Below are 22,560 nucleotides of genomic sequence, written 5' to 3' on the forward strand. Positions count from 1 at the left end.
GTCTTTAGTGATGTCATTATTAACTCCGTTTCCCCCTGGTCAGTATCACAGATCAATATTTCAGACATTAGTCTCCGAAAGGCATTTTGCGAAACAGTTATATGATTCCCTGTAGAATCTAAGTTGTTATTTAATTCACCATGCTCTGTATTTCTTATGATGTGTACACGTAACATGTGTACCAAGTAATGTTATGTACCGAAATACTTTGATGGGTGAAAATATGTACCAAGGCCTTTACCTTAACGTTGGTGGAAGAGTTGAAGGTATTCGGGGTTTCGTATGCCTTCAAGGGTTTGAGATGGCCATGTATTATAACTTTCAGTTTAATCCTATTTTGTATGTATGAACTGTTTGTGAAGTATATTAGTAAACGATGCACCTGTGCTCTTACGTTAAATTTACGCATTTACGTGGGTGAATCGACTCCTAAAACTTCGTATGTAATCGCTGAACTAGTTTCGTTCGTCTGCTATTTTTTACTTCAGTTATATTATTATATGTTATAAGTTTTGTCTTTCATTGCCTCGCTCTCGTAAGATACGGAGGCCATTCTGCTGTGCTCATTGTGAAGATTGCCATGAAACGGTAATTGGGTTGTCTTAATATAGCATTAACATATGTCATTTTTCCTATTGCTTCTAACAAAAACCATGTCACTTTTACATGTGTTTTTTTTTTTAATTTGTATGATATCTTTTCAAAGGATTACAGCTGAAACAGAGGCATCGACGTCACATTTTTAGTGGACGTTAATGATCGACGACTTTTCGTGGCCGCGCCGTGTGGCCAAACGCTTTGAGATGCCATGCATGGACTGCGCGCCCCCTACCGCTTAAGGTTCGAATCCTCCCGTGGCCATGGGTGTCAGTTGTACTTAGCGTAAGTTAGTTGGAAAGTCTATGGACCGATGACCTTAGCAGTTTGGTCCCTTAGATTTGAACTTTTCGTGTTGTCATTTCTTTTCATTGGATCTTACGTTATACGTCCCTGAGGTACTTGAGCCGGTAATTTTATTTGTATCTTGCAAGATATTCACGCAATCAATGCAAAGAATTATTCAGTCATTCGTCTACTAACAATGTTGTCGTTGTGCAGCCTACACCAGTCGGAGGCAAGCCCTACTAACAATTAAAAGTTTTGGTGGTGGTTAATTTCCCTGATGTTACATTCTCAGCTACTCGCATGTATTGGAGACGACAATACGCACAACATCCATATGGTGAGACGTACCTTTTTTTCTTTGAATTTATATTAAATCATTAAAACTACTGTTTTTGAATCTGTTTATAGAGTTTAACGTGTCAAGAGGTCAATATGACAAAACAGTATGTGACATTATTTGAAAAACTAACACAGTAATTCATGATGTTGCTTTTAAAATGTTACTGATTTCACGGAGATGATTGTATTTCTGGATTGTCGCATTAGTTGGCTTTTATATGGGTTTGCAGATGTCGTGGAACCAAGTAAGTTATTAAAACTTATCATTCTGTAAACAAATGCTTTATAAATGTTTTACTAACTGCTGCTACATTGATGACAATTTTAGATTTTGATGTGTTAATGTATGGAACATTCGATACTATATTCTAGGTACACTTCAAACCGATAAGGAAACTGAAGCGCATTTGTTAAACATAATTTTAGTTTGTAGTCAAGACACACTCCGATGTGAAAATTGAAGAGTATTTGCAGAAGTAGTATATTGATCCCAAATTGTATCTAATTTCTATTCCACCTTCACAGAAAGAAACGTCATATACTACCATTGTAAAAATGTGGAAAAACATATTTCAAACAGCACATACTTTATTAACCTCTTTGTTTTTTGTATGCAACTTCTCCAGAGTAAGGAGCGTTTGAGAAGAAATATCGCTCCTGAGCAAAGTTTGATAAGAATGATTAACATCCATCTACTGTGAGGTTACCTGCAATAGTGTCAATCCAGTCTAGATAGTGGTATATAGTAGTGAACACAAGTCGGTCGTCTAATGTGCCAGTGCACTGTCCACGCGACACGATGCCGTGCTGTATTCCGTCGACTAGAAACGGTCCCCCGCTGTCACCTGCGCATGCGTCATTCCCTTCTTCTGCAGGGCGCGCACAGTAGAATATATCTGGGTTAGCCTCAATGTCGAAGTCGGCCGCATATTTGCACTCCGATATGGCCACCATTTGCATGGTCGTCTTCCTCATTTGCTGTGGGCTGTCGTCGTAGCCAGATTGCTTGCCCCATCCGACAATCGTCCCCGGGACGTAGGCAACTAAATATGTTTTACCCAGCGTCACCACCTGTTGGCATCAGAAGCGATAGTAATTAGTCTTCGGAACATCTAACAAATTGTCAAAACCGCAATAAGTTCCACGTAAAAACAAGACGAGTTTTACTGCTGCTGATGCAACCGATGGTTTGCAAGCAGTATAATCTGAAATTAGACAAGTATACGAGACTTAAAGATTCGAAACAGAGTTGTCACTTAGTTACCAATTAACACCACCTACCAGCAACGTGTACATTTTCTATTTCATAAAACGATGGATACTCACGGTAACAGCACCAACTAGCAGATGCATGAACATGTTGATAAAATAGCTAATTCTGTTTTAGTGTTTCACCACACCACTACACATAAAGAAGCTCCAGTGCAACTCACTTAATGCATATACATAGAAAGCAAAAATTTTATTTACACTTTTAATTCCTTGTATCAGTGAGAAATATTGTTTATCCACGATATTTACACCCTCCTGTGAAAATACAAGACAACAAATGTTTACATTCCAATACTTATTATTGTTTACTGACGTCACACACCGTCAGTCATTGCAATGAAACGGATTTACAAGTTTTGTTTGCATTTCATATCTAAGATAACATAATTGCAAAAGATAGTGATTTGTAATTCCTACTTAGGCCATTTTACCTCTCATAGGACTGATTTTAAATACCGTCAATAACTGTAAAGCTATTACGGAAACTACGGCCATCCAAACGCAGCAGTATGTGTTGTTTGGCATCCAGCCTGCTATAAGGCTAGGTAATGGGTGGCGCACCAATTGTTTCTTTCACAATTTACGACGCACATTAGATATCCCGCTAGGATCTCTACAGCAGTACCAGCAGAGCTTTGAAAAACAAATGAGTTAGGAAATGACGTATAATTCACGATGCTGCCGCTGGGAGACTAGCATGGAGCAATGTCTTACAATGGAAGACTGACGACACAGCTACGCTCGGAAATTGTTTTATTTTTTCATGAAACGAAAAGCCTTGTTGTGACTCAGAGGCGTTTTCGACAGCAGTTTAACACACGATGGGTCCCTTGCAAGAAAACCATCCACAGGTTGTACGATAAATTGGTACAGGAAGGAACAGTATTGGAAGGGAAGCGACCTCGGCCTAGACCTGTTTGTTCGCCGGAGAATATTGAAGCGGTGCGAGTTGCTCTACAGAGAAGTCCCGGGAAATCGTGTAGAAAGGCAGCAGTGCAACTAGGAAAATCCAGACACTCTGTTCAACGCATTATTAAAAGTTACCTCCATATGTACCCATACAATATGACCTGTGCACAGAAGCTCACTGAAGAACACAACCAGTAGACACCACTGTTTGCTCAGTGGGCGGAGGATAGGGAACAAACTCTCAACAACGTTTGGTACTCAGACGAGGCGCATTTTCATTTAGACGGTGTGGTTAACAAACTAATTGTACGCTTTTGGGCCACTGAAAACCCACAAGTGCTTTATGAACAACAACAGTATGCTACAAGGATTACGGCATGGGCAGCAATTTCCAGTCACTGACTTATTGGACCCTTTTTCTTTGAAGAAACTGTGAACAGCGAGCGTTATTTGAGCATGCTTCGCAATAGATTCATTCCACAGCTCCTTGTAACTGCCTTGTCCTTCAACGCGCAGTGGTTCATGCAAGATGGAGCAAGGTCACATACTGCAAACACTGTGTTGGAGTTTTTACACGAGCATTTCGACATGCGTATCATTTCACTCAGGTTTCCTGGTCGTTTCAATGACGGACAAAATTAGCCCCCCAATAGTCCAGACCTCAATCAATGTGGCTTTTTTCTTTGGGGGTTCCTAAAGGAAAAGAAAATCCCGAAACGTCCACGCTCAGAAGACTAATTCTTCAAGTTTTCAGTGAAATTAGGGACGACATGTGCCGTAGGGTAATCACCAACTTCAGTGTCAGTTTGAGGGAAGTTAGGAAACAAAATGGTGGACATATTGAGCATGTGCTGACTTAGAACAAATCTCCATGGACGGCTCTTCATTGTAGTATATGTTCCTTACAGATTGTATTGACAATAAAGTTTATATTCAAAAACAAAATGGTAACACATTTCGTGCGGCACCCTGTAGTTTACCACCAATCCGAAAACTGGGTGTGAGCCATAGGGATCTTTTACTGGGCAATGAGCATCCGAGCATTGGTACCTAGTGAGGGAGTGAAAGAGAAAGAGAGGAATGGCAGACGTGAGCTGCGATAGACGTTTGGTCCACGAATATAGAGACAGATTTTATTAGTTAAATTACGATGGTTGGTGGTGAGCTGCATAAAATAGATAAGCATCTGAAATAAATGAAAGTAGAGGTTGGTTTCACCAACTGCTATTCATAGATATTACAAAAATAAGTGACAGAATGTTCACGTTTCGATTCTGGCGAGATTGGTGAAAAATCTGAGACAAACGTTGAGTGTCTACATGCGGCGTAAAGCGGAAAAAGATTGGAATAGCAGCCCAATACACAACATTGCCTCTTATGCTTCTTGACACTGAAGGGGGATCTCATCTAAGTGCCATACACGCGAATGTTTTGATAAGGGAAATTCATGTAAGATAACCAACCACCCACAAACATGGAAGTTACTCTTACTTTCAAATGGGAGGCCATAAAATCCTCATCTTATGTACGTAGGTCTTCCTATCAATACACGACCTTTCCATCATAAACGAGTTGTGCTGGGATATCCACTCTATGAAATATTTCCAAGATTTCGCGAGAAGCACAACAAATACTTTACGACTATGTACACATTTAGATAGACTTACAGTCATTTTGTTTTTCCAAGACGTCGTTAGCTAACCTGTTCTACATCCAAAACTTCCTTCACATTTATAAGTTTCCTAGCTATTCAGTATACGGTGATAACGATTCTATGAGACCTCCTTCACGTTGACGAATATCTTGATTTATAAATAGCTAGGCAGATAAATTGTATGTAGCAAATAATGCAGAACACTCCTATTAATTCTAACACAAATGCCCTTTTCGTTAAGTTTCTGTACAGCTAATTGGCACTATCGTTAACCTTGACAGTGACCTTATTTTTGATATGGTTCATTTTCAATTTATTAAGTTATTTCTTGTTTGGAAGAGTTCTTAGCTGTCTTTTCCTTCCATCTCTTAAGCTAGGATTCATCTACTTTGAAAACGACAATTTTTCGAAATCATAAATATACCAGATATGTTTTATTTTACATTCTTTATTTTAATATTTTACATGTGCAATATATATAGGACTGTTGGGAGTTGTTATTCACTGATAACGAAGAAGAAAAATAATAGCACAATTACTTATCGTTAACGATGACGTTACCGACTGTCTTGAGGACATTTTGATTACACCTCAACCTCTGGTCATGCAAGAAGTTAATAGTTGGAAACTCATGTAATGTACCCTACTCATTCTCCTCGATACCTTACATCACCAGAGGCTGGTCACTGTCCACCATACCACTCTGAAAGAAATGTGTTATGGCTCTTTGTTCCAGACCAAGTTAATATCGATGTCTAGATTCTGTGCAAGAGAACTGCAGCTAACGTTTAAAAACTACAGGCAGTTACGAATCCACACCTAACTCAATTCCTTAATCATGTGCACCATTTCTTGGTAGAATTGGAAGATACAGAAAAGCAGTTGCAGAATGAATGGTTGTTGAATCATTTATCGCAGTTTTGACTAATATAAATTTGTATTCCTCATAAAAATGAAACTATTGGATAGATTATTACAAAATAGTTACAAATGGCAACCAGGAAAGGAATCAAATTCGATTAACAATAAATTACAAAAAAGTTACAGAAATACCCTACTCATTTGGTCAATGACATATTCCAAAACGGATGTTTGGGCCGAAAAGGTGCATGTCTGTCACAAATATCACCTCATTTCTTTCAGAATTGAAGCTCCTCTTGACGGTCTTCCACGTTTACGATTTAAAAATTGGGTTGTCTCGAAAATCAGCATTATGCGAACACAATTAGTTTATTTTTTATATTTACCAAGACATGTGTCGACACCTATGGGTCGTCATCTGTGGGTCAAATTTTTATTTCATAAAGTTTCATCGATAAATGATCTGCATTATTATATACCGGTTTCTGTCCTCTTTTTCCTTGTTTTATTTTGACAGCATGTTATATTTTCCGTCCTGTTTCGCGCTTCTGGTTGGTGTAGCGATCAACTGCTTCTTAGTGCATTGTTTCCACACAGTTGTTCCCAAAATTTTCGCTCACGAGTTCACCCCGCATGCACTTTTACAAAATGTGGCGACGTGATCTGAGCACACACTTCTAACTCCATACTCACGTTTCTATTATGCAGTCGCATAATCAACGATTACTAGAAGTTTGCTAGCATTGGCACTACAATATAATGGAAAAGAAACTAAAAATTTTGTCGATAGTGAAAGAGTAAAAACTTGCTACAGTCTGCAGATGGAAGACATCGTACCGTTTCTGAAAATAAACTTAGTGATACATTTGCAGACATGGAGCACAGGAAGAAATTGGTAATACGAATCGCAAAATTCCTGAGTTCGCACTCTATATTCCACTGGCAGCTGCAGTAGTTTTCGATTGAACTAAACAAATAGTATAGAACTTTAGAATATTACTTCAGACAACGTTGATTAAGTTAAGGGGCTTAACTGATACGACTTTTCGATTTTAAACCCGCTGTTTTGAAGGTAAATGTCTGCAGGGACAGTAATTAGAGCATCAGATGTGGATTGCAGACCTCCCACTTAAGGCTGACGTTACTGCACATTTCCCCTAATAAGACTCTGCAAGATGAGAAGCGATCTATTTCTCATTTGATGGGGACACGTTTAAAAAAAAGTTTAGTAGACCGCAAAAATTCAAATACAGCCAAGTTGCCTAAGATAACAGGCGAAAAATATATCATGAGGTCTGAACAATCGATTGTTGCACTGTAAGAATTACTAGTATATTTTTCAAAAAGTTTTGAAGACCCCACGAATCGTTCATCTGTTTTCAAGGATTTTTCGAGACCGTATCTGTTTCTCACGAAAGTGCCCCTCTGCATTTACAGATGTAACTGACTGATCTACAATGTAATTCCCTGCTTCAAAAAAAAGTCTTACGTTAATACCTATATGAATACTGTCCAGGACCTTTACAACGTTTTCCTCAGGTAGAGACCCCATATCTCGATTACAAAGTTGCCAAACTTCTACAGTACTTCCATCAACATACTTGTGTGAAAGGTAATGAAATAATAGTGAAAATTTGTTTTGATTATGATCTGTTTTCTTGAAAGTATTAAATATGAAACAATGTTGTTGTTGTGGTCTTTAGTCCTGAAACTGGTTTGATGCAGCTCTCCATGCTACTCTATCCTGTGCAAGCTGCTTTATCTCCCAGTGTCTTGTGCTGCCTACATCCTTCTGAATCTGCTTAGTGTATTCATCTCTTGGTCTCCCTCTACAGTTTTTACTCTCCACACTGCCCTCCAACACTAAATTGGTGATCCCTTGATGCTTCAGAACATATCCTATCAACCGATCCCTTCTTCTAGTCAAGTTGTGTTACAAACTCCTCTTCTCCCCAGTTCTATTCAGTAACTCCTCATTAGTTATGTGATCTACCCATCTAATCTTGAGTATTCTTCTGTAGCACCACATTTCGAAAGCTTCTATTCTCTTCTTGTCCAAACTATTTATCGTCCATGATTCACTTCCATATATGGCTACACTCCATACAAATACTTTCAGAAATGACTTCCTGACACTTAAATCTATACTCGATGTTAACAAACTTCTCTTCTTCAGAAACGCTTTCCTTGACATTGCCCGTCTACATATTATATCCTCTCTACTTCGACCATCAGTTTTTTGCTCCCCAAATAGCAAAGCTCCTTTACTACTTTAAGTGTCTCATTTCCTAATCTAATTCCCTCAGCATCACCCGACTTAATTCGACTACATTCCATTATCCTCGTTTTGCTTTTGTTGATGTTCCTCTTATACCCTCCTTTCGAGACCCTATCCATTCCGTTCAACTGCTCTTCCAAGTCCTTTGCTGTCTCTGACAGAATTACAACGTCATCGGCGAACCTCAAAGTTTTTATTTCTTCTCCATGGGCTTTAATACCTACTCCGAATTTTTCTTTTGTTTCCTTCACTGCTTTCTCAATATACAGATTGAATAACATCGGGGATAGACTACAGCCCTGTCTCACTCCCTTCCCAACCACTGCTTCCCTTTCATGTCCTCGAGTCTTATAAGTGCCATCTGGTTTCTGTACAAATTGTAAATAGCCTTTCACTCCGTGTATTTTACCCCTGCTACCTTCAGAATTTGAAAGAGAGTATTCCAGTCAACATTGTCAAAAGCTTTCTCTAAGTCGACAAATGTTAGAAACGTAGGTTTGCCCTTCCTTATTGTAGCTTCTAAGATAAGTCGTAGGGTCAGTATTGCCTCACGTGTTCCAACATTTCTACGGAATCCAAACTGATCTTCCCCGAGGTCGGCTTCTACTAGTATTTCCATTCGTCTGTAAAGAACTCGCGTTAGTATTTTGCAGCTGTGACTTATTAAACTGATAGTTCAGTAATTTTCACATCTGTCAACACCTGCTTTCTTTGGGATTGGAATTATTATATTCTTCTTGAAGTCTCAGGGTATTTCGCCTGTCTCATACATCTTGCTCACCAGATGGTAGAGTTTTGTCAGGACTGGCTCTCCCAAGGCCGTCAGTAGTTCCAATGGAATGTTGTCTACTCCAGGGGCTTTGTTTCGACTCAGGTCTTTCAGTGCTCTGTCAAACTCTTCACGCAGTATCGTATCTCCCATTTGATCTTCATCTACATCCTCTTCCATTTCCATAATATTGTCCTCAAGTATATCGCCCTTGTATAGACCCTCTATGTACTCCTTCCACCTCTCTGCTTTCCCTTCTTTGGTTAGAACTAGGAGCCAATATTTCACTTTACCACACCACCCGTGTACACCCCACTGGCGCTGTCATTTCACATGACAAAGCCAATGGGAACTGTAACAGACCAATGATGCATGTGTTGACGATCTATCTGGCCATAATTAGTAAAAGTGCCTACATTACTAAACACGATTCATGAGACTTTTGCTGTATCCTGTTTTATTGCCCATGTACAAGAGTTAACCAAATTCTTATAATCGTTTCCATGCAGCTCTGGATGGAGAGACACGTGATAGGGATGGAACCTGTGTGGTCTGGCCCACTATTGCCTTTAGGGTGCCTACGGGATGCAGCGTTCTCGGAATGTTATGCAACAATTCCATCAAATAACATTAGCACTCTTATTTCCAGAAAGCAAATTGACAATATTTAACTTGACTGTAGCAAATGTCGATAGCGAGAGGCGACATGAAAACTGTTCAGTTCTTGCTGTACACAGTGTTCAAGGAACCACTTGATACTGATCACTACAACCTGACGGCGTAGCACTAATCACGGTGCAGACTTGGGACGATATGAACGGCCGAGGCTATCAGAAGCTGCGTTTATATGCACTTGTTGCAGGGGGCGGGACTGGAGTGTCGCGATCCGATTCCGCACACCATTGGCCGCCGTTTCCCCACAGTCTCCTCTGTCCTTGCGTCCCGGCTCTTCGTTCCGGCGTTTGTGGTTACGCCAGAACAGAGCCCATGTCGATGGAGAATGCCTAGGGCACTTGGCTTGCTACGCGATTCCGCTGGAGATAACGCGAGGATCAACTGTGACAGCAGCAAGAATATTAATTTCCTCCTCTTCTCTCGTCGCCTGCTTCCTTTTGTTACGTTGTCTAGGTGTTACACTTCCGCTTTGAGATAACTGATTGAAGAGGCTGATTAATAACTCACGAGATGGTTGACGTCTATTGGGGTACCTTATATCATACACTGTACAAGAAAGAACAGCATTCTTCCAACACTCTCCATGTACCATAAGCATGTCGGCTTTTGCTGCTTTTGGAACCAGCTCTTCCAATCGTGACCAACCACTTGGACTGTCGCAGATGGACTAGCAAGTCGCAATGCACTCTAAGAATACACAAGCGCACTGTAAGCCAACGTAATAAAATCGTATCTTGTCTCTACGCAGGTTGAATGGAACAAAAAGTGTAGGTGCAAGAACATTTCAAAATATCCAGCATCATTCTGATGTACCCTATCTTCAGTTTGTTAATGTCAATAGTAATTGTTACATTTAAAAAGTGTATCTTTGCACAAAAAATACACTTTCTAACTACTATTAACATGTTGGTTGGTTAATAATAAGAACCCCTGTCTACCAATCAACTCTGTGTAAACCGAACCTCTGTTGCACTTGACATTTCCGCAATATTTGCTGTGAAAGTATGAGGTGATTCAACCTGTAAATCTATACTGGAACATCTACGAACGTGAAATCGTGCAGCTGCGGACCAATGCACTGTCTCATTACTAGTGCAGCAGACGAAAAAAGGCGAAAGGCTAGTTCATGGAGCCCTTACAACTGGGGCTTAAGGCTTGGGGGAAAAACGCCTTCGGGAGATCTCAAGGTGATAGCCCTAGCAGCCGACTACCGAACAGCATTCTGGTATCCTACTAGAGAGGAAACTCGAATACACTTTCGTCAAGTCGGATGGGTCTCTAAGAAAACAGCCAATGCATGACAAGGACAAAGAATAGGAAATCTGGAACAGAATAAAAATAGGAACATGCAGTGTGCGACGACTGGGACAAAAAGAACAACAACTAAGTAAACAGTGAACTAAAGACCAGAAAGATCGATATGGCAGTAATAACTGAGAAAAGAAAAACTAAAATGGACAAAGGATATGGATGGTTGTGTAATGGCTGACAGTGGAGTGAGTGCAACATCTACAGCTAAATGCGCAGTAGCAATCTTAATTGACAACAATATTCATGGATATACCTTCATAAAAAGAATAATGTTGCCAGTGAGGGGGAGAACAGAGAGAGGCTCTTTCGCAATAGTAGATGTATATACCCCTGAAGAAGGAGGAAGAGCAGAAACCGAACTATTCTGTGAGTTCCATCAAAATAATTAGACCGAAACAAGAAAGATTATGTGATTATAATTGTGAAACTTAATGCATATGTAGAGAATTTGCTTGTACCGACAACAGTAGGAACTTATGGAGAGCAGGTCGTTAATAAAAATGGTCGTGAATTACTTCCATTTGTAACATACCACGAAATAAAAATTACCAGCAGTTTCTTTAGGAAAAACGATATTCATAAATTCATATGAAGTGCAGGAGACCATAGATCAAAACAGAAAGTTCGAAAGACTAGTACAAGATGTAAGGTTATACAGAGGCAGGGATATCGATTCAGAACATTTCCTGATGGTAGCCAAGTAAACCTGACTACTAGACAGACGAAAGAAACTGTTACGAAAAGTTAGCTCGAAGATGATATTTTCAAAGTCTACTTTCTGCAACGGAACAGTACAAGAGGTCTATTTCAACAGCGACTATCGCATTATTTACAAAATAAATCTGTAGAAAATAGTGTAAATACAGAATGAGAAAACATAAAAGCATATAGGATCCAAGCAGCGATGGAAGCAATAAAGAAGAAAACGAAATGTAGGATGAGAAATTGGGTCAAAATGTGATCTGAAAATGTATTGAATGCAATTAAGGGAAAGAAAAAGGGTGCATTACAAATCTACAGCACAATACAGAAGAGACGGAGGCGCAGTATAAAGAAAACATAATTATCGTAAAAGAAGTAGTGAGAGCTGCTCAGCATGAATCCTGAGATTGAATGATATTAAATACTATCAATGATCTGTATAGTAGGCAAGAGATGACTTATAACTCCTGAAGTAGTTTAATAAACCAGAGGAAGATTCTGCATGATTACAGGTAACAGACAAGGAATCTTGGATAAAACATTATCAGGGATTAAGGATAGAAAACTATGAGAAAATCAAACTAACGAAGACAGACAAGGAACAGGAAGAAGATGATGTAATATACCAAGGAGGTAATTTTACATTTGAGGAGATGCAGGAAGCATTGCAGCAAATGAAGAATAGCAAAGCTGCAGGACCCATTAATGTTAATCCGTAATTCATCAATTATGGTTGTTTAATGTTAGGACTGAGGCTGCTGCATTTATTATATGAATGTTGGAAGTTTAAGACTGTACCTGGCTGTTGGAGAGTGGTGGAAGTAATATCACACTATAAAAAGTAATTAAACATCCTTGTGAAAACTGTGAGAGTAAGTCTGTGGAACGCTGGCTATAAATTATATGCATGAATAATTGATAAAAGACAGCAACGAATAGTGGACACTCTTTTACTGGAGAAACAAAAAGGTTTTAGAAAACGACGATGATACAATGACAGTGCTGCCATAGTGCGGAAGATAACAGAAAAGAGCAGATAACATGATCTGGAAATATTACATTTGTAGGTTATGAAACAGCCTTAGCTGGAGTGATAGGTATCTGCTGTGGAATTCAATGAAAAGACGAGGTCATCAAAAACATTTCAGTGATAAAAAGTGTGTATCTAAATAAAAAGTTCAATAAATCAAGACACAAAGGAATTAAAGATATTAGCTACAAGTGGGCTTGATTTATATTACCGGAGGAAGTTGAAAATTTGTGCTAGACTGTGATCTGAATGCGGGTCTCCAGCTCACTAGGCAAATACATTGCCCACTATGCCATTCGGACATAGTTACGCCACAACTGATTGGACTACCCTAGCAGGCCCCCATCTGACCCAAGATCTCACTTCCTACCACACACTACTGATTCAGTGCCGCTGCCATTAGCCTCATTATTCAAGGCATCTCACCAAATTTATATAAACTCTATAACTTGAAAATATTATAAAATAATACCGAAGTTATGGCTTTTAAAGGAAAATAATATGTTTTAAATAACCCTGAAGGGAAAACCAATTGAACAGCTATCTCACTCTCCACTATGAAGAGGTGATGTTGGTTATGAATATGATAATGGAATCCCCACTATGTGAGTAAACTGAATCTATACATAGATCGTTAGTCAACAAAACCAATAATAAGATAAAACTCAAGAACGTAATGGCAACGTCTGTAATCAAACATAGATGTGATACCTGGATGATAACTTAAAAAGACCAAAAAAGGAATCAGTCACCCTAAATTAAATTTTTAAGAAAGGTAAATGGATGTACTTTGAAAGAACATGTAAAGAATTCTAACCTAAGGAAACAATTATATACGTTTTGCTTGAATAAAATAATAGCAAACAAGATACCAAAATGGAGAAGCACATTGAAATAATGGGAAGAGAAAGACAGTAAGACATGTATTAGGCTACTAACATGTAGGAAAGACACATACAGGAAAAACGAGGAAAAGGTGACTTCTATGATAAGAAAACAGGCTATAAGCCTCCTTGAACAACAAGAAGAAAAAGATTTATATGGCACATAATTTTAAATATATGGCCTGTTTCCGTCCGAACGATTATTGGAGTATAGCGCAGAAAGTCCATGTAAATTTTCAAAAACTTTATGATTTTTGAAAACAATGTACCCCTATTATAGACAATATATTTAATTATGTACGATACATTCGTAAAAAAATATGAAGCGTCTGTTTTTCGGAACGTTTATTAGAATAGTGTAAAAATTTGAAATAAATCGAGCAAAAACGTTTCAAGGGTTTTACCTGTAAATTACAAAAATATAAATCCTGTTTCGATCCAAATGTTCAGTAGAGCAGCAAGTAAAATTTGTAAATGCATCTATGAATTACTTCCAGATTTTTCATAGCAAAATCAAACCAATAATTGTCTACATACAGTAGAGACTAATAATATTGTGGATAACGATCGAGGCCCTGTGGTTATTTACGGACTATGCTGTTATACATTGAAGAACCAAAGAAACTGATACACGTGCCTAATATCGTGTATGAACCAGCGAGCAAGGAGAAGTGCCGCAACATGCTGTGGCTGGGACTCGATTAATGTCTGAAGTTTTGCTGGAGGGAACTGACACCATGAATGCAGCAGGGCTGTCCATAAATCCTTAAGAGTACGGCAGGGTGGAGATCTCTTCAACACATCACTTAGCAGACCATCCCAGATACGACATTATTTTTCATGTCTGGGAAGTTAATCTCAGAACATTGTCCCTGGAGACAACCTGTAGCAGTTCTGGACGTCTGGAGTGTGACATTGTCCTGTTGGAATGCATAATGGACATGAATGGATGCTGGTGATCAGACAGGATGCTTACGTACGTGTCGCCTGTCAGAGTCATATCCAGACGTATCAGGGGTCCTATACAATTCCAACTGCACGTGCCCCACACCACTGCAGAGCCTCCACAGCTTGAACAGTCCCCTCCTGAGATGCACGGTCCAAAGATTCATGAGGTTGTCTCCATACCCGTGCCCGACCATCCGTTCGATACAATTTGAAACGAGACCTGGCAACATGTTTCCAGTGATCAGCAGTCCAAAGTCGACCTGCCCAGGCGAGACGTAAAGCCTTGTGTCATGTAGTCATCTCTTCAGCTGTAGTTGGTCCCACTCTTGCAGGATCTTTTTCTGCCCGCAGCGATGTCGGAGATTTGATGTATGTCAGATTTCTGATATTCACGGCACTCTCGTGAAACAGTGGTACGGGGAAATGCCGGCTTCATCACTACCTCTGAGGTGCTGTGTCCCATCGCTCGTGTGCCTACTATAACACCACATTCAAACTCATTTAAATCCCGATAACCTGCCATTGAAAGAGCAGTAACCGATCCAGGAACTGCACCAGACACTTGTTGTGTTACATAGGCGTTTCTGGTCCCTGCGCCGTATTCTTCCTGTTTACATATATATACGTATTTGTGGACGCATGCTCATACCAGATTCTTTGGCGCTTCACAGTATATAACAAGTACTTATCCATATTCACCAACTTTAGTTGTATTTATCGAAATTTTCAGAAACCAGTTACATAAGAGAAATTTTATTTTATTAACTGGTTTCCGGCACTTAGTGCCTTTTTCTGAATGTTATAACTATCGCATCATTTGCAGGTGTCAACATAAGATACATGCAGCATACTGCTTTTTTGATGTGGTTTTGTGCTGGCACTACGAAACACATGACAATAGGAATATGCTGAATGCATCTTATTGTTGACACTCGCCAGTAAGCTACAGTTATAGCGCTATGAATAACGACAGTGTCTGTAATCGTTGAAGGAAATAAAATATCCTTTATGCAGCTGGTTGCTGATTATTTCGATAAATACTTGCATAAGAAGTTAGCGACGCCAGTACTGTAATGATGTTGAGGAAAATCTACAAAGCATCGAAAATTTGTAGATGACTGTCAGTTCAACTTATACGAAACATACATCAAACGTATTGGACATAACCAGGAGACAAACTACCGACGGAATTCACTACTGGCAACAGATCAGTAGTCTTACTTCTTTGGAAATTTTAAGTAAGGTCTTATGGGACCAAACTGCGGAGGTCATCGGTCCCTAAGCTTAAGCACTAGTTAATCTAACTTTAACTAACTTACGCTAAGGACAACACGTACACCCATGCACGAGGAAGGACTAGAACCTCCAGTGGGGGGAGCTGCACGTAACGTGACAAGGCGCCTCAGCCCGAACGGCTTCGTAAATTGAAATGGAATTGCGATGAGTGCGGTGGGGGGGAAAGGGGGCTAGAGGAAGGGGGGGTAAGAAATGGGTGAACATAGTGGTACATGAAGTACCCATATGTGCCTTGTGCAATATAGATATGGAAGTAGACATTGGCGAGACCTAAGAAAGGCCAAAAGAATGAGGAGTAGCAGAAATGAGATTAGCGATAAATTTAAAAACTAATTTCTGGATCAGTTAGCAAACTAAATGAGAGACCTCCCACCTCGGAATCCAAGGGTGAAAGAAAGAGTTGCCTCCAGATGAAAATACCTTGTCTATCAAAGAAGACTAAGTATCAAGCATAGGCCATAATTTAAGGACGATACCTCTGAAAATGTGTCAGAGGCGCATCGCTCTATAGAATCGAATAGCAGACTGTTGCAAGTGGGGGATCGTAATGTACACAACGATTATTCTAAGGATTAGGATAAACGCTTGTCTGCAGTAGAAAAATCTGCTCAGGCATGAATGTCGTGATTGGCCCTATGGCACCTCCCACAGACTGATGACGCAAGAAATATAATGAAACAATCCATAAATACCTTCACTTTTTTACCCATCGGGAACACTCTTTCCGAGCGTATAAGAGCGATGTCGTGAGCCCGCCTTCCAGGATGTGTGACCAGGTCCGTCGCGGTAACCACATATCCTCCACTCTCACGGTAAGATGTGCCAACACGCAGCGTTATTTCACCACCTTTCTCATTTCCACGCACGCATTGGGCAGCAGTCATGGCATAGTCATCTCTGACGATGGTCGCTCCACACTCCATCCAACACCACCTCTCGTAGCCCACCATAAATGGAAAATCGTCGATAGTTGTTTCCTCTCCTCCCATGATACGCTGTGGTCTGAAGCACACCGTAAGATGCAGGAAGGTGGATAGCCATACAAGCTGCTCTGCGCGAAGCATACTGAAACTATGGTCACCCAACCTGCTACTGGTCACTGCGCATATATACCGTCCTGCATTTGATGCGTAATTTTATTTGCCTTTAGAACTAACTATCGATGGAAAGTGTTCTGTGCCAAGCCTTACGACAGGTGGATTGATGGTAGTAGTGTAATGCCACCTTATACGGTCGTATCAGTCGATGCAAGTAACATAAAATGGAATTTCATTCTAAAGCTGATACGACTACTAAAGTCCCCAGTGTAATAAGATTTGAGAATCTAAAACGGCAGTGTCTTTGACTTTAATAGTGGGAGAGGTAGAACAGTGCTATAGAGCATAACGCTCAACACTGATAACAGAAGTCGTCTTTACCTTCATAGGTTGTTTTTGTTTCCAGCAGCTATTCGAACATTTACTGACACTGACGTCTTTCTTCCAACGGCGACAAAAGTAATCTCTAATGAAATTTGAAGGAATTACGTTTTCCGTTACACATATGTCTCAACTTTATCTTCGATGTTGGTAGAAGCTGAAGAAGTACAAAGAAATTTGTGGCACGACAGTCACTTGAACCAAGCTCTTGTGCTTACTAGGCCAATGAGCTAACCATTACAACCCCGTAATACGATGTGCGACAATAAAGTAATCAGACTGATTTTCTTTGCAAGATGTGGCAACCCTGCAGGCTTGTGTAGGCGCAATACCTTCGAACTTCCTCTAGAAGCTGCTACTAAACCAAGCAGCACATCGATGCAACTGCTCAGTCGTGAGTTGTGCTGTAATAAGTTAACACGTGTTCGTGTTTCTCGTCACGGAAATGGAACGCATAATATTGCGCAACAGTATGCCATTGCTTTTTGCGTTAAATTGGGTGAAAACGCAAAGACAACTTGCGGTAAGCTTCAGATGACTTTTTTTGGAGAGTAGGTTATATCAGGAGCTCAAGTCTTTCATTGTCATAAAATGTTTAGTGAAGGCAGAACGAATGTTGAAGATGAAGAACCTCATGGATGGATGTCAACTTGGCCAGTGTGCGTGAACTGGTACGATCTCATCGAAGATTATCCGTGAAAATGATTGCAGGAGAAGTGAACATCAATCGAGACACGATTCGTCTAATAATAATTGAAGATCTTGGAATGAAAAAGATTTGAGCAAAAATAGTCCCCAATAATCTCACACCACAACAGCGGGAAACATGGACAAATGTGGCAGCCTATCTGTAAGAGCAAACGGAAATCAATCAATAATTGTTGAGCCGTCTTATTACTGGTGATACGATCCAGAGACAATTGTGCTCAGAGGGACAACACAGACTAAAAAAAAAAAAACTCGCATGTCAAAGTCAAATGTGAAATGCATGCTTGTGTGCTTCTTTGATTCTAATTGAATTCTTCATAAAGAGTGGGTGCCTCTTGGACAAATAGTTAACCAAAATTACTACAAAGAAATTTTAGAAAGAATCCGTAAAACAGTTCTTTGTGTCTACATCTACATCTACATCCATAGTCCGCAAGCCACCTGATGGTGTGTGGTGGAGGGTACCCTGACTACCTCTATCTATTCTCCCTTCTGTTCCAGCCTCGTGTTGTTCGTGTAAAGGAGGATTGTCGGTATGATTCTGTGTGACCTCTAATCTCTCTGATTTTATTATCATGGTCTCTTCGCGAGATATACGTTGTAGGGAGCAATATACTGCTTGACTCTTTGATAAAGGTATGTTCTCGAAACTTTAACACAAGCCCGTACCGAGCCACCGAGCGTCTCTCCTGCAGAGTCTTCCACTGGAGTTTATCTATCATCTCCGCAACGCTTTCGCGATTACTAAATGATCCTGTAACGAAGCGCGCTGCTCTCCGTTGGAACTTCTCTATCTCTTGTATCAAACCTATCTCGAATGGATCCCACACTGCTGAGCAGTATTCAAGCATTGGGCGAACAAGCGTACCGTAACCTACTTCCTTTGTTTTCGGACTGCATTTCCTTAGGATTCTTCCAATGAATCTCAGTCTGGCATGTGCTTTACCGACGATCAACTTTATATGATCATTCCATTTTAAATCACTCCAAATGCATACTCCCAGATAATTTACGAAATTAACTGCTTCCAGTTGCAGAACTGCTATATTGTAGCTGAATGATAAGGGATCCTTCATTCTACACTCCTGGAAATGGAAAAAGAACACATTGACACCTGTGTGTCAGACCCACATTACTTGCTCCGGACACTGCGAGAGGGCTGTACAAGCAACGATCACACGCACGGCACAGCGGACACATCAGGAACTGCGGTGTTGGCCGTCGAATGGCACTAGCTGCGCAGCATTTGTGCACCGCCGCCGTCAGTGTCGGCCAGTTTGCCGTGGCATATGGAACTCCATCGCAGTCTTTAACAATGGTAGCATGCCGTGATAGCGTGGACGTGAACCGTATGTGCAGTTGACGGACTTTGAGCGAGGGCGTATAGTGGGCATGCGGGAGGCCGGGTAGACGTACCGCCGAATTGCTGAACACGTGGGGAGTGAGGTCTCCACAGTACATCGATGTTGTCGCAAGTGGTCGGCGGAAGGTACACGTGCCCGTCGACCTGGGACCGGACCGCAGCGACGCACGGATGCACGCCAAGACCGTAGGATCCTACGCAGTGACGTAGGGGACCGCACCGCCACTTCCCAGAAAAATTAGGGACATTGTTGCTCGTGGGGTATAGGCGAGGACCATTCGCAACCGTCTCCATTAAGCTGGGCTACGGTCCCGCACACCGTTAGGCCGTCTTCCGCTCACGCCCCAACATCGTGCAGCCCGCCTCCAGTGGTGTCGCGACAGGCGTGAATGGAGGGACGAATGGAGACGTGTCGTCTTCAGCGATGAGAGTCACTTCTGCCTTGGTGCCAATGATGGTCGTATGCGTGTTTGGCGCCGTGCAGGTGAGAGCCACAATCAGGACTGCATACGACCGAGGCACATAGGGCCAACACCCGGCATCATGGTGTGGGGAGCGATCTCCTACACTGGCCGTACACCTCTGGTGATCGTCGAGGGGACACTGAATAGTGCACGGTACATCCAAACCGTCATCGAACCCATCGTTCTACCATTCCTAGACCGGCAAGGGAACGTGGTGTTCCAACAGGACTATGCACGTCCGCATGTTTCCCGTGCCACTCAACGTGCTCTAGAAGGTGTAAGTCAACTACCCTGGCCACCAAGATCTCCGGATCTGTCCCCCATTGAGCATGTTTGGGACTGGATGAAGCGTCGTCTCACGCGGTCTGCACGTCCAGCACGAACGCTGGTCCAACTGAGGCGCCAGGTGCAAATGGCATGGCAAGCCGTTCCACAGGACTACATCCAGCATCTCTACGGTCGTCTCCATGGGAGAATAGCAGCCTGCATTGCTGCGAAAGGTGGATATACACTGTACTAGTGCCGACATTGTACATGCTCTGTTGCCTGTGTCTATGTGCCTGTGGTTCTGTCAGTGTGATCATGTGATGTATCTGACCCCAGGAATGTGTCAATAAAGTTTCTCCTTCCTGGGACAATGAATTCACGGTGTTCTTATTTCAATTTCCAGGAGTGTATGTATTGGCAGCACATTACGCTTGTCTACATTGTGATTCAATTGCCATTCCCTACACCATCCGTCAATTCGCTGCAGATCCTCCTGCGTTTCAGCACAATTTTCCATTGTTAAAACCTCTCGATATACCACAGCATCATCCGCAAAGAGCCTCAGTGGACTTCCGATGTCATCCACAAGGTCATTTATGTATATTGTTAATAGCAATGGTCCTACGACACTCCCCTGCGACACACCTGGAATCACTCTCACTTCGGAAGACTTCTCTCGATTGAGAATGACATGCTGCGTTGTGTTACCTAGGAACTCTTCAATCCAATCACACAATTGGTCTTATAGTCCATATGCCCTTACTTTGTTCATTAAAAAACTGTGGGGAACTGTATCGAACGCCTTGCGGAAGTCAAGAAACACGGCATCTACCTGTGAACCCGTGTCTATGGCCCTCTGAGTCTCGTGGACGAATAGCTCGAGCTGGGTTTCACACGACCGTCTTATTCGAAACCCATGCCGATTCCTACAGAGTAGATTTCTAGTCTCCAGAAAAGTCATTATACTCGAACATAATACGTGTTCCCAAATTCTACACCTGATCGACGTTAGAGACATAGGTCTATAGTTATGCACGTCTGTTTGACGTCCCTTCTTGAAAACGGGGATGACCTGTGCCCTTTTCCAATCCTTTGGAACGCTACGCGCGTCTAGAGCCCCGCGGTACACCGCTGCAAGAATGGGGGGGGGGGGGGGGGGCAAGTTCCTTCGCGTACTCTGTGTAAAATCGAACTGGTATCCCATCAGGTCCAGCGGCCTTTCCTATTTTTAGCGACTTTAATTGTTTCTCTATCCCTCTGTCGTCTCTATATCTACCTTTTTTCATCTGTACGACAATCTAGGGAAGGAACTACAGTGCAGTCTTCCTCTGTGAAACAGCTTTGGAAAAGACATTTAGTATTTCGGCCTTTAGTCTGTCATCCTCTGTTTCAGCACCATTTTGGTCACAGTGTATTTTGATCCGCCTATAGCTTTGACATAAGACCAATATTTCTTAGGATTTTCTGCCAAGTCAGTACATAGAACTTTACTTTCGAACTCATTGAACGCCTCTCGCAGAGCCCTCCTCACACTACATTTCGCTTCGCGTAATTTTTGTTTGTCTGCAAGGCTTTGGCTATGTTTATGTTTGTTGTTAAGTTCCCTTTGCTTCCGCAGCAGTTTTCTAACTCGGTTTTTGTACCACGGTGGCTCTTTTCCATCTCTTACGATCTTGCTTGGCACATACTCATGTAACGCATATTGAAAGATGGTTTTGAACTTTGTCCACTGATCCTCAACACTATCTGTATTTGAGACAAAACTTTTCTGTTGAGCCGTCGGGTATTCTGTAATCTGCCTTTTGCCACTTTTGCTGAACAGAAAAATCTTCCTACCTTGAATGAGATTTTCACTCTGCAGCGGAGTGTGCGCTGATATGAAACTTCCTGGCAGATTAAAACTGTGTGCCCGACCGAGACTCGAACTCGGGACCTTTGCCTTCCGCGGGCAAGTGCTGTACCATCTTTTTTTTTTGTAATGTCATTTTGTTCGTTATTGTTCGTTTCAATTGTTCGTGGCGGACGTCACCTGACGCCCGTTAAAGTTCGTTATCCATTCACTCAGTTTTTTTTATTACAGAGGGCAGCTAACCCTCTGACCGAACACGCTGAGCTACCGTGCCGGCAACCATTTGAGCTACCGAAGCACGACTCACGCACGGTACTCACAGCTTTACTTCTGCCAGTATCTTGTCTCCTACCTTCCAAACTTTACAGAAGCTCTTCTGCGAATCTTGCAGAACTAGCACTCCTGAAAGAAAGGACATAGCGGAGACATGGCTTAGCGACAGCCTGGGGGATGTTTCCAGAATGAGATTTTCACTCTGCAGCGGAGTGTGCGCTGATATGAAACTTTCTGGCAGATTAAAACTGTGTGCCCGACCGAGACTCGAACTCGGGACCTTTGCCTTTTTAATATTTCCATTTACGGTTGAAATCATCGATGCTGTAACCTCTTTATGATTGCTGATTTCCTGTTCTGCGTTAACTGTTTCAAATAGTTAGCATCTGTTTGTCACCAGAAGGT

At 41.5% G+C, this 22,560-nt stretch overlaps 1 protein-coding gene across 1 annotated transcript; it reads right to left on the reverse strand.

Annotated features, from left to right (window-relative positions):
• Positions 1-1,534: 1,534 nt before the first annotated feature.
• Positions 1,535-16,879, reverse strand: LOC126355854 (trypsin delta-like). Its single transcript, XM_050006339.1, has 2 exons — positions 16,506-16,879; positions 1,535-2,295 (listed from the first exon to the last, which is right to left on the reverse strand). The coding sequence occupies exons 1-2, from the start codon at positions 16,875-16,877 to the stop codon at positions 1,906-1,908; spliced, it is 762 nt and encodes a 253-aa protein (XP_049862296.1). The 5' UTR covers positions 16,878-16,879; the 3' UTR covers positions 1,535-1,905.
• Positions 16,880-22,560: the final 5,681 nt, after the last annotated feature.

This window comes from Schistocerca gregaria, chromosome 3 (genome assembly GCF_023897955.1).
Source record: "Schistocerca gregaria isolate iqSchGreg1 chromosome 3, iqSchGreg1.2, whole genome shotgun sequence".
In the NCBI taxonomy this organism is placed as follows: Eukaryota; Metazoa; Arthropoda; class Insecta; order Orthoptera; family Acrididae; genus Schistocerca; species Schistocerca gregaria.

What these genes read in the sequence shown, in the direction of transcription:
- LOC126355854 (XM_050006339.1), bottom strand. Translation starts at nt 16,877, where the DNA reads ATGCTTCGCGCAGAGCAGCTTGTATGGCTATCCACCTTCCTGCATCTT. An exon ending in CGATGGGTAAAAAAGTGAAG is followed by an intron (nt 2,296 to 16,505) that starts GTATTTATGGAT and finishes TGATGCCAACAG; the next exon opens with GTGGTGACGCTGGGTAAAAC.